At 47.6% G+C, this 13,344-nt stretch overlaps 1 protein-coding gene across 3 annotated transcripts in view; it reads right to left on the bottom strand.

Annotated features, from left to right (window-relative positions):
• The window catches only part of LOC149974620 (WD repeat-containing protein 19-like), an 82,305-nt gene extending 69,188 nt beyond the window's left edge, over positions 1 to 13,117 (bottom strand). For all 3 annotated transcript variants that reach the window (XM_090209753.1, XM_090209752.1, XM_090209754.1), the window contains exons 1-5: positions 13,008 to 13,117; positions 9,552 to 9,643; positions 4,935 to 5,000; positions 2,587 to 2,712; positions 2,072 to 2,187 (exon numbers count right to left, since the gene is read on the bottom strand). In XM_090209753.1, coding sequence (XP_090065879.1) covers positions 2,072 to 2,187; positions 2,587 to 2,712; positions 4,935 to 5,000; positions 9,552 to 9,643; positions 13,008 to 13,013 — 406 coding nt within the window. In that variant the 5' untranslated portion in view covers positions 13,014 to 13,117. The remainder of the gene's footprint in view (positions 1 to 2,071; positions 2,188 to 2,586; positions 2,713 to 4,934; positions 5,001 to 9,551; positions 9,644 to 13,007) is intronic.
• Positions 13,118 to 13,344: the final 227 nt, after the last annotated feature.

Raw genomic sequence — 13,344 nt, forward strand, 5'->3', positions numbered from 1 at the left:
GGACAGTGTGTGTTGTTACCCAGGACAGTGTGTTGTTACCCAGGACAGTGTGTTGTTACCCAGGACAGTGTGTGTTGTTACTCAGGACAGTGTGTTGTTACCCAGGACAGTGTGTTGTTACCCAGGACAGTGTGTTGTTACCCAGGACAGTGTGTTGTTACCCAGGACAGTGTGTGTTGTTACCCAGGACAGTGTGTGTTGTTACCCAGGACAGTGTGTGTTGTTACCCAGGACAGTGTGTGTTGTTACCTAGGACAGTGTGTTGTTACCCAGGACAGTGTGTTGTTACCCAGGACAGTGTGTTGTTGTTACCCAGGACAGTGTGTTGTTGTTACCCAGGACAGGGTGTGTTGTTACCCAGGACAGGGTGTGTTGTTACCCAGGACAGGGTGTGTTGTTACCCAGGACAGGGTGTGTTGTTACCCAGGACAGGGTGTGTTGTTACCCAGGACAGTGTGTGTTGTTACCCAGGACAGTGTGTGTTGTTACCCAGGACAGTGTGTTGTTGTTACCCAGGACAGTGTGTTGTTGTTACCCAGGACAGTGTGTTGTTGTTACCCAGGACAGTGTGTTGTTACCCAGGACAGTGTGGTGTTACCCAGGACAGTGTGTTGTTACCCAGGACAGTGTGTTGTTACCCAGGACAGTGTGTTGTTACCCAGGACAGTGTGTAGTTACCCAGGACAGTGTGTTGTTACTCAGGACAGTGTGTTGTTACCCAGGACAGTGTGTTGTTACCCAGGACAGTGTGTTGTTACCCAGGACAGTGTGTTGTTACCCAGGACAGTGTGTTGTTACCCAGGACAGTGTGTTGTTACCCAGGACAGTGTGTTGTTACCCAGGACAGTGTGTGTTGTTACCCAGGACAGTGTGTTGTTACCCAGGACAGTGTGTTGTTACCCAGGACAGTGTGTTGTTACCCAGGACAGTGTGTTGTTACCCAGGACAGTGTGTTGTTACCCAGGACAGTGTGTTGTTGTTACCCAGGACAGTGTGTTGTTGTTACCCAGGACAGTGTGTTGTTACCCAGGACAGTGTGTTGTTACCCAGGACAGTGTGTGTTGTTACCCAGGACAGTGTGTGTTGTTACCCAGGACAGTGTGTGTTGTTACCCAGGACAATGTGTTGTTACCCAGGACAGTGTGTTGTTACCCAGGACAGTGTGTTGTTACCCAGGACAGTGTGTGTTGTTACCCAGGACAGTGTGTGTTGTTACCCAGGACAGTGTGTGTTGTTACCCAGGACAATGTGTGTTGTTACCCAGGACAGTGTGTTGTTACCCAGGACAGTGTGTGTTGTTACCCAGGACAATGTGTGTTGTTACCCAGGACAGTGTGTTGTTACCCAGGACAGTGTGTGTTGTTACCTAGGACAGTGTGTTGTTACCCAGGACAGTGTGTTGTTACCTAGGACAGTGTGTTGTTACCCAGGACAGTGTGTTGTTACCCAGGACAGTCTGTTGTTACCCAGGACAGGGTGTGTTGTTACCCAGGACAGTGTGTGTTGTTACCCAGGACAGTGTGTGTTGTTACCCAGGACAGTGTGTTGTTACCCAGGACAGTGTGTTGTTACCCAGGACAGTGTGTTGTTACCCAGGACAGGGTGTGTTGTTACCCAGGACAGTGTGTGTTGTTACCCAGGACAGTGTGTGTTGTTACCCAGGACAGTGTGTGTTGTTACCCAGGACAGTGTGTGTTGTTACCCAGGACAGTGTGTTGTTACCCAGGACAGTGTGTGTTGTTACCCAGGACAGTGTGTTGTTGTTACCCAGGACAGTGTGTGTTGTTACCCAGGACAGTGTGTTGTTGTTACCCAGGACAGGGTGTGTTGTTACCCAGGACAGTGTGTTGTTGTTACCCAGGACAGTGTGTGTTGTTACCCAGGACAGTGTGTTGTTGTTACCCAGGACAGTGTATTGTTACCCAGGACAGTGTGTTGTTACCCAGGACAGTGTGTGTTGTTACCCAGGACAGTGTGTTGTTGTTACCCAGGACAGTGTGTTGTTACCCAGGACAGTGTGTTGTTACCCAGGACAGTGTGTGTTGTTACCCAGGACAGTGTGTGTTGTTACCCAGGACAGGGATCTTGCGTGACGTCTGTTGGTTGTAGATCAGCAGGTTTCCTTTGTTGGTCCCGACAGCCAATAGGGGCCCAGCCTTCGACCACAGGATGAATGACATCTGGTCTCTATGGAAACCAACACAGACGGGAAGGAATATTGTTATGGCCTGCAAACAGAGGTGTGTGAGGTGTGTGTGTGTGTGAGGTGGGTGAGGTGTGTGTGTGTGTGTGTGAGGTGGGTGAGGTGTGTGAGGTGGGTGAGGTGTGTGAGGTGGGTGTGTGTGTGTGAGGTGGGTGAGGTGGGTGAGGTGTGTGTGTGTGAGGTGTGTGTGTGTGTGTGTGAGGTGGGTGAGGTGGGTGAGGTGGGTGAGGTGTGTGAGGTGTTTGAGGTGTGTGAGGTGTGTGAGGTGTGTGAGGTGGGTGAGGTGTGTGAGGTGGGTGAGGTGGGTGAGGTGTGTGAGGTGGGTGAGGTGTGTGAGGTGGGTGAGGTGTGTGAGGTGTGTGAGGTGGGTGAGTCCAGCCCACCTCATGCCGCTGTCTATCTGTGAGGTCTTGTTGACGTTAGCGTCCCAGAGGTAAACGGAGCTGGACTTGTCAGAGATCACTGCCAAGATGTCTCCGTCCTTATCCCAGTCCATCCCTACACAACGCCTGGGTAGAGACAGAGAGAAAGAGAGAGGGAGACAGAGAGGGAGACAGAGAGGGAGAGACAGATATAGAGAGAGAGAGAGAGAGAGAGAGAGAGAGAGAGAGAGAGAGAGAGAGAGAGAGAGAGAGAGAGAGAGGGAGGGAGGGAGGGAGGGAGACAGAGAGAGAGACAGATATAGAGAGGGAGAGAGAGAGAGAGAGGGAGGGAGAGAGAGAGAGAGAGAGAGAGAGGGGGAGAGAGGGGGAGGGAGGGAGGGAGGGAGACAGAGAGAGAGAGAGAGGGAGAGAGAGAGAGGGAGGGAGGGAGAAAGGGAGAGAGAGGGAGGGAGAAAGGGAGAGAGAGGGAGGGAGGGAGGGAGAAAGGGAGAGAGAGGGAGGGAGAAAGGGAGAGAGACAGAGAGAGAGGGAGAGGGAGAAAGGGAGAGAGAGGGAGGGAGAAAGGGAGAGAGACAGAGAGAGAGGGAGAGAGGGGAGAGAGAGAGAGAGAGAGAGAGAGAGAGAGAGAGAGAGAGAGAGAGAGAGAGAGAGAGAGAGAGAGGGAGGGAGAGAGAGAGAGAGAGAGAGAGAGGGGGAGAGAGGGGGAGGGAGGGAGATGTGTTAGTATCGTCCCAGCAGGTCAGATGTATCAGTATGGTCCCAGCAGGTCAGATGTGTCAGTATGGTCCCAGCAGGTCAGATGTGTCAGTATCGTCCCAGCAGGTCAGATGTGTCAGTATCATCCCAGTAGGTCAGATGTGTTAGTATCGTCCCAGCAGGTCAGATGTATCAGTATCATCCCAGCAGGTCAGATGTGTCAGTATGGTCCCAGCAGGCCAGATGTGTCAGTATCGTCCCAGCAGGTCAGATGTGTCAGTATCATCCCAGCAGGTCAGATGTGTTAGTATCGTCCCAGCAGGTCAGATGTATCAGTATGGTCCCAGCAGGTCAGATGTGTCAGTATCATCCCAGCAGGTCAGATGTGTCAGTATCGTCCCAGCAGGTCAGATGTGTCAGTATCATCCCAGCAGGTCAGATGTGTCAGTATGGTCCCAGCAGGCCAGATGTGTCAGTATCGTCCCAGCAGGTCAGATGTGTCAGTATCGTCCCAGCAGGTCAGATGTGTCAGTATCGTCCCAGCAGGTCAGATGTGTCAGTATCATCCCAGCAGGTCAGATGTGTCAGTATGGTCCCAGCAGGCCAGATGTGTCAGTATCGTCCCAGCAGGTCAGATGTGTCAGTATCGTCCCAGCAGGTCAGATGTGTCAGTATCGTCCCAGCAGGTCAGATGTGTCAGTATCGTCCCAGCAGGTCAGATGTGTCAGTATCGTCCCAGCAGGTCAGATGTATCAGTATGGTCCCAGCAGGCCAGATGTGTCAGTATGGTCCCAGCAGGCCAGATGTGTCAGTATCGTCCCAGCAGGTCAGATGTGTCAGTATCGTCCCAGCAGGTCAGATGTATCAGTATGGTCCCAGCAGGTCAGATGTATCAGTATGGTCCCAGCAGGTCAGATGTATCAGTATGGTCCCAGCAGGTCAGATGTGTCAGTATCGTCCCAGCAGGTCAGATGTGTCAGTATCGTCCCAGCAGGTCAGATGTGTCAGTATCGTCCCAGCAGGTCAGATGTGTTAGTAGCAGGTCAGATGTCTCAGTATGGTCCCAGCAGGTCAGATGTCTCAGTATAGTCCCAGCAGGCCAGATGTGTCAGTATCGTCCCAGCAGGTCAGATGTGTCAGTATCGTCCCAGCAGGTCAGATGTGTCAGTATGGTCCCAGCAGGCCAGATGTGTCAGTATCGTCCCAGCAGGTCAGATGTGTCAGTATCGTCCCAGCAGGTCAGATGTGTTAGTAGCAGGTCAGATGTGTCAGTATCGTCCCAGCAGGCCAGATGTGTTAGTAGCAGGCCAGATGTGTCAGTATCGTCCCAGCAGGCCAGATGTGTTAGTAGCAGGCCAGATGTGTCAGTATCGTCCCAGCAGGTCAGATGTGTCAGTATCGTCCCAGCAGGTCAGATGTGTTAGTAGCAGGTCAGATGTGTCAGTATCGTCCCAGCAGGTCAGATGTATCAGTATCGTCCCAGCAGGCCAGATGTGTTAGTAGCAGGCCAGATGTGTCAGTATCGTCCCAGCAGGTCAGATGTGTCAGTATCGTCCCAGCAGGCCAGATGTGTCAGTATCGTCCCAGCAGGCCAGATGTGTCAGTATCGTCCCAGCAGGCCAGATAGATGTGTTTCTGCATGTTGAACTCACCCAGGTAGATTTAGTTCATTCTTCCTCTGTCCATGTCTGTCAAATATCTTCACTGAGCTGTCAGATCTTTAGAAAAGAACACAGTAAAATAGTATAGAATTAAACTAGTACAGTATAGTACATAATAGTACAGTACAGTACATAATAGTACAGTACATAACAGTACAGTATAGTACATAACAGTACAGTATAGTACATAACAGTACAGTACAGTACATAACAGTACAGTATAGTACATAGCAGTACAGTACAGTACATAACAGTACAGTACAGTACATAACAGTACAGTATAGTACATAACAGTACAGTACATAACAGTACAGTATAGTACATAGCAGTACAGTACAGTACATAACAGTACAGTACAGTACATAACAGTACAGTATAGTACATAACACTACAGTACAGTACATAACAGTACAGTACATAACAGTACAGTATAGTACATAACAGTACAGTATAGTACATAACAGTACAGTATAGTACATAACACTACAGTACAGTATAGTACATAACAGTACAGTACAGTACATAACAGTACAGTACAGTATAGTACATAACAGTACAGTATATAACAGTACAGTACAGTACATAACAGTACAGTATAGTACATAACAGTACAGTATAGTACATAACAGTACAGTATATAACAGTACATTATAGTACATAACAGTACAGTATAGTACATAACAGTACAGTATAGTACATAACACTACAGTACAGTATAGTACATAACAGTACAGTATATAACAGTACAGTACATAACAGTACAGTATAGTACATAACAGTACAGTATAGTACATAACAGTACAGTATATAACAGTACATTATAGTACATAACAGTACAGTATAGTACATAACAGTACAGTATAGTACATAACACTACAGTACAGTATAGTACATAACAGTACAGTATATAACAGTACAGTACATAACAGTACAGTATAGTACATAACAGTACAGTATAGTACATAACAGTACAGTATATAACAGTACAGTACAGTACATAACAGTACAGTATAGTACATAACAGTACAGTATAGTACAGTATATAACAGTACATTATAGTACATAACAGTACAGTATAGTACATAACAGTACAGTATAGTACATAACACTACAGTACAGTATAGTACATAACAGTACAGTATATAACAGTACAGTACATAACAGTACAGTATAGTACATAACAGTACAGTATAGTACATAACAGTACAGTATATAACAGTACATTATAGTACATAACAGTACAGTATAGTACATAACAGTACAGTATAGTACATAACACTACAGTACAGTATAGTACATAACAGTACAGTACATAACAGTACAGTATAGTACATAACAGTACAGTATAGTACATAACAGTACAGTATATAACAGTACAGTATAGTACATACAGTACAGTATAGTACATAACAGTACTCTCCCCCTCTCTCTCTCTCCCTCCTCTCTCCCTCCCTCTCCCTTTCTCCCTCCCTCCCTCTCCCCCTCTCTCCCTCCCTCTCCCTTTCTCCCTCCCTCTCTCCCTCTCTCCCTTTCTCCCTCCCTCTCCCCTCCTCCCCCTCTCTCCCTCCCTCTCCCTCCCTCCCTCCCCTCTCCCCCTCCCTCTCCCTCTCTCTCCCTCCCTTTCTCCCTCCCTCTCTCCCTCTCTCCCTCCCTCTCCCTTTCTCCCTCCCTCCCTTTCTCCCTCCCTCTCTCCCTCTCTCCCTCCCTCTCCCTTTCTCCCTCCCTCTCCCCCTCTCTCCCTCCCTCTCCCTTTCTCCCTCCCTCTCCCTTTCTCCCTCCCTCTCCCTCCCTCTCCCCCTCCCTTTCTCCCTCCCTCTCTCCCTCCCTCTCCCTTTCTCCCTCCCTCTCTCCCTCCCTCTCCCCCTCTCTCCCTCCCTCTCCCTTTCTCCCTCCCTCTCCCCCTCTCTCCCTCCCTCTCCCTTTCTCCCTCCCTCCCTCCCTCCCTCTCTCCCTCCCTCTCCCTTTCTCCCTCCCTCCCTCCCTCCCTCTCCCCCTCCCTCTCCCTCTCTCTCCCTTTCTCCCTCCTCTCTCCCTCCCTCTCCCTCTCTCTCCCTCCCTCTCCCTTTCTCCCTCCCTCTCTCCCTCCCTCTCCCTTTCTCCCTCCCTCTCTCTCCCTTTCTCCCTCCCTCTCTCTCCCTTTCTCCCTCCCTCCCTCTCCCTTTCTCCCTCCCTCCCTCTCTCCCTCCCTCCCTCCCTCTCTCTGAGAGACTTTTACACCATAAAACACCATAATAACATGTATGTTGAAGACCACTAAACGCCCTGGACCAGGAGTTTTACACCATAATAACATGTATGGTGAAGACCTCCACTAAACGCCCTGGACCAGGAGTTTTACACCATAATAACATGTATGGTGAAGACCTCCACTAAACGCCCTGGACCAGGAGTTTTACACCATAATAACATGTATGGTGAAGACCTCCACTAAACGCCCTGGACCAGGAGTTTTACACCATAATAACATGTATGTTGAAGACCTCCACTAAACGCCCTGGACCAGGAGTTTTACACCATAATAACATGTATGGTGAAGACCTCCACTAAACGCCCTGGACCAGGAGTTTTACACCATAATAACATGTATGCTGAAGACCTCCACTAAACGCCCTGGACCAGGAGTTTTACACCCTAATAACATGTATGCTGAAGACCTCCACTAAACACCCTGGACCAGGAGTTTTACACCATAATAACATGTATGCTGAAGACCTCCACTAAACGCCCTGGACCAGGAGTTTTACACCATAATAACATGTATGCTGAAGACCTCCACTAAACGCCCTGGACCAGGAGTTTTACACCATAATAACATGTATATTGAAGACCTGCACTAAACGCCCTGGACCAGGAGTTTTACACCATAATAACATGTATGCTGAAGACCTCCACTAAACGCCCTGGACCAGGAGTTTTACACCATAACGACATGTATGCTGAAGACCTCCACTAAACGCCCTGGACCAGGAGTTTTACACCATAATAACATGTATGTTGAAGACCTCCACTAAACGCCCTGGACCAGGAGTTTTACACCATAATAACACGTATGTTGAAGACCTCCACTAAACGCCCTGGACCAGGAGTTTTACACCATAGTAACATGTATGTTGAAGACCTCCACTAAACGCCCTGGACCAGGAGTTTTACACCATAGTAACATGTATGTTGAAGACCTCCACTAAACGCCCTGGACCAGGAGTTTTACACCATAATGACATGTATGTAGAAGACCTCCACTAAACGCCCTGGACCAGGAGTTTTACACCATAATAACATGTATATTGAAGACCTCCACTAAACGCCCTGGACCAGGAGTTTTACACCATAATAACATGTATGGTGAAGACCTCCACTAAACGCCCTGGACCAGGAGTTTTACACCATAATAACATGTATGTTGAAGACCTCCACTAAACGCCCTGGACCAGGAGTTTTACACCATAATAACATGTATGGTGAAGACCTCCACTAAACGCCCTGGACCAGGAGTTTTACACCATAATAACATGTATGTTGAAGACCTCCACTAAACGCCCTGGACCAGGAGTTTTACACCATAATAACATGTATGGTGAAGACCTCCACTAAACGCCCTGGACCAGGAGTTTTACACCATAATAACATGTATGGTGAAGACCTCCACTAAACGCCCTGGACCAGGAGTTTTACACCATAATAACATGTATGTTGAAGACCTCCACTAAACGCCCTGGACCAGGAGTTTTACACCATAATAACATGTATGGTGAAGACCTCCACTAAACGCCCTGGACCAGGAGTTTTACACCATAATAACATGTATATTGAAGACCTCCACTAAACGCCCTGGACCAGGAGTTTTACACCATAATAACATGTATGGTGAAGACCTCCACTAAACGCCCTGGACCAGGAGTTTTACACCATAATAACATGTATGTTGAAGACCTCCACTAAACGCCCTGGACCAGGAGTTTTACACCATAACAACATGTATGCTGAAGACCTCCACTAAACGCCCTGGACCAGGAGTTTTACACCATAATAACATGTATGGTGAAGACCTCCACTAAACGCCCTGGACCAGGAGTTTTACACCATAATAACATGTATGGTGAAGACCTCCACTAAACGCCCTGGACCAGGAGTTTTACACCATAATAACATGTATGCTGAAGACCTCCACTAAACGCCCTGGACCAGGAGTTTTACACCATAATAACATGTATGGTGAAGACCTCCACTAAACGCCCTGGACCAGGAGTTTTACACCATAATAACATGTATGGTGAAGACCTCCACTAAACGCCCTGGACCAGGAGTTTTACACCATAATAACATGTATGTTGAAGACCTCCACTAAACGCCCTGGACCAGGAGTTTTACACCATAATAACATGTATGGTGAAGACCTCCACTAAACGCCCTGGACCAGGAGTTTTACACCATAATGACATGTATGTTGAAGACCTCCACTAAACGCCCTGGACCAGGAGTTTTACACCATGATAACATGTATGCTGAAGACCTCCACTAAACGCCCTGGACCAGGAGTTTTACACCATAATAACATGTATGGTGAAGACCTCCACTAAACGCCCTGGACCAGGAGTTTTAACAACTCACCCTGCGACAGCGATGTAGTTCCCCAGGGTCTTCTGCCATTTGTACTGGAGACAGGAACCCAACCAAGCTCTGTCTGTGAGGGTGAAAACACGCTGCAGAGAGAGAGAGAGAGAGGGAGGGGGAGAGAGAGAGAGGGAGAGAGAGAGAGGGAGAGAGACAGAAAGAGAGAGAGACAGAGAGAGACAGAGAGAGAGATAGAGAGATAGAGAGACAGAGAGAGAGTGAGAGACAGAGAGAGAGAGAGACAGAGAGAGAGGGAGAGAGACAGAGAGAGAGAGAGACAGAGAGAGAGACAGACCGAGAGGGAGCGGGAGAGAGAGAGAAGGAATAATTTGGTCTAGTGGGTAAGGTTAAAGAACTTATCATCAGTAGAAACAACGGAGCATTCTCCCCGCCTGTTTCAGTAAAAAGCTGAGGGACGGGGATGGAGAAATGTAATCACTCTCAAATTCATAGACTGAGCTTTGGATGCAAGAACTGACCATCCATGATATCAACATGTTTTGAGGCTATAGTGTTAATTTCAAAACATTAGGGTAAAACAAGCTTATATTGTGGGTTCTGATGGAGTACGACAGTTGAGCTAAACTCATGAGGCATTAATAAGTTATTTTATTCAAGAATGAATGAGTACATATCATGAATTTATTAATCCAAATTGGATGTAACAACTACAGACTTCCCCTTTAACACTGCAGTCTACAGCAGGGTTTCTACAGACTTCCCCTTTAACACTGCAGTCTACAGCAGGGTTTCTACAGACTTCCCCTTTAATGCTGCAGTCTACAGCAGGGATTCTACAGATGGTCCCTTTAACGCTGCAGTCTACAGCAGGGTTTCTACAGACTTCCCCTTTAACATTGCAGTCTACAGCAGGGTTTCTACAGACTTGCCCTTTAACGCTGCAGTCTACAGCAGGGTTTCTACAGATGGTCCCTTTAACACTGCAGTCTACAGCAGGGTTTCTACAGACTTCCCCTTTAACACTGCAGTCTACAGCAGGGTTTCTACAGACTTCCCCTTTAACGCTGCAGTCTACAGCAGGGTTTCTACAGATGGTCCCTTTAACACTGCAGTCTACAGCAGGGTTTCTACAGACTTCCCCTTTAACACTGCAGTCTACAGCAGGGTTTCTACAGACTTCCCCTTTAACACTGCAGTCTACAGCAGGGTTTCTACAGACTTCCCCTTTAACGCTGCAGTCTACAGCAGGGTTTCTACAGACTTCCCCTTTAACGCTGCAGTCTACAGCAGGGTTTCTACAGATGGCCCCTTTAACACTGCAGTCTACAGCAGGGTTTCTACAGACTTCCCCTTTAACACTGCAGTCTACAGCAGGGTTTCTACAGACTTCCCCTTTAATGCTGCAGTCTACAGCAGGGTTTCTACAGATGGTCCCTTTAACACTGCAGTCTACAGCAGGGTTTCTACAGACTTCCCCTTTAATGCTGCAGTCTACAGCAGGGATTCTACAGATGGTCCCTTTAACACTGCAGTCTACAGCAGGGTTTCTACAGACTTCCCCTTTAACGCTGCAGTCTACAGCAGGGTTTCTACAGATGGTCCCTTTAACACTGCAGTCTACAGCAGGGTTTCTACAGACTTCCCCTTTAACGCTGCAGTCTACAGCAGGGTTTCTACAGACTTCCCCTTTAACGCTGCAGTCTACAGCAGGGTTTCTACAGACTTCCCCTTTAACGCTGCAGTCTACAGCAGGGTTTCTACAGATGGCCCCTTTAACACTGCAGTCTACAGCAGGGTTTCTACAGACTTCCCCTTTAACACTGCAGTCTACAGCTGGGTTTCTACAGACTTCCCCTTTAACGCTGCAGTCTACAGCAGGGTTTCTACAGATGGTCCCTTTAACACTGCAGTCTACAGCAGGGTTTCTACAGACTTCCCCTTTAATGCTGCAGTCTACAGCAGGGATTCTACAGATGGTCCCTTTAACACTGCAGTCTACAGCAGGGTTTCTACAGACTTCCCCTTTAACGCTGCAGTCTACAGCAGGGTTTCTACAGACTTCCCCTTTAACGCTGCAGTCTACAGCAGGGTTTCTACAGACTTCCCCTTTAACGCTGCAGTCTACAGCAGGGTTTCTACAGATGGCCCCTTTAACACTGCAGTCTACAGCAGGGTTTCTACAGACTTCCCCTTTAACACTGCAGTCTACAGCTGGGTTTCTACAGACTTCCCCTTTAACGCTGCAGTCTACAGCAGGGTTTCTACAGATGGTCCCTTTAACACTGCAGTCTACAGCAGGGTTTCTACAGACTTCCCCTTTAATGCTGCAGTCTACAGCAGGGATTCTACAGATGGTCCCTTTAACACTGCAGTCTACAGCAGGGTTTCTACAGACTTCCCCTTTAACACTGCAGTATACAGCAGGGTTTCTACAGACTTCCCCTTTAACGCTGCAGTCTACAGCAGGGTTTCTACAGATGGTCCCTTTAACACTGCAGTCTACAGCAGGGTTTCTACAGATGCTCCCTTTAACATTGCAGTCTACAGCAGGGTTTCTACAGACTTCCCCTTTAACACTGCAGTCTACAGCAGGGATTCTACAGATGGTCCCTTTAAAGCTGCAGTCTACAGCAGGGTTTCCCCAAGGCCCGTCACTGGAACCACCCTGGGTGCACGTTTTGGTTTTTGCCCTTGTTGGACACAGCTTGTTCAAAAAAAATCTATGCTTGATCATGAGCTGGTTGCTTGATAATGAGCTGCAAGCTTGATAATGAGCTGCAAGCTTGATAATGAGCTGGTTACTTGATAATGAGCTAGAAGCTTGATAATGAGCTGGTTACTTGATAATGAGCTGGAAGCTTGATAATGAGCTGGTTGCTTGATAATGAGCTGGAAGCTTGATAATGAGCTGGTTACTTGATAATGAGCTGGAAGCTTGATAATGAGCTGGTTACGTGATAATGAGCTGGAAGCTTGATAATGAGCTGGTTACTTGATAATGAGCTGGTTGCTTGATAATGAGCTGGTTGCTTGATAATGAGCTGGTTGCTTGATAATGAGCTGGTTGCTTGACTCAGCTGTGTAGTACAAACCCAAAACGTGCACAGAGGGGAAGCTCCAGGATAGAGTTGGTGAAACCCTGGTCTACAGAACATATAACCACCCCCAGCCTGGGTACGAATCCCGACTCCACTATACAGGTACGTCCCTCTTATCGCTGTATTTTCCCCACTCAAGTCTGCTACCGATATCCCCTGTCCCAATAAAGGGAGCTAGTTTGTAACAGGTGGTTTTACCTGGTGCAAATGATTAGTTAGCCAAGAAGTAGCCTTACTGGTAACGTTAGCTAGCTAGCCAGCTAACATTAGCAACATTTGGGTTCGGGGACACCACAACCAAAATATAAACGCGTAGCCAATTGAAATACCCGGTTTAAGTAAGTATATACAGATATTATATAACTATACCCGTGTTGTTTCTAGGCAACAATACCTTCATTTTTGTAGAGTGTTTTAGTCTTGAGTAAATCTTCACCAAAGCATCGCAGCAAATTTGGGTCCGTATCCCAGAATGCTTCACTCCTCAGCGTCCGCATATCGACCGAAGCGATGTCATGGCAACAGCCAATGAGCGCCGCTCTGGAGCGTCTTCCTGTTTGGACCAGCCAGTCAAATACCGGGTTTCACTTACAAACATGGGTCTTCACAAAATATTCGTACCTGTTTTGAATTATTCCACATTTTGTTGTTTTACAGCCTGACTTCACAATTGATTGACATGTATCATCTCAGCCATACACACACACACAATACCCCCTTAATAATGACAT

Source organism: Oncorhynchus mykiss, chromosome 19 (genome assembly GCF_057628025.1).
Source record: "Oncorhynchus mykiss isolate SJ-2025 chromosome 19, ASM5762802v1, whole genome shotgun sequence".
Lineage (NCBI taxonomy): Eukaryota > Metazoa > Chordata > Actinopteri > Salmoniformes > Salmonidae > Oncorhynchus > Oncorhynchus mykiss.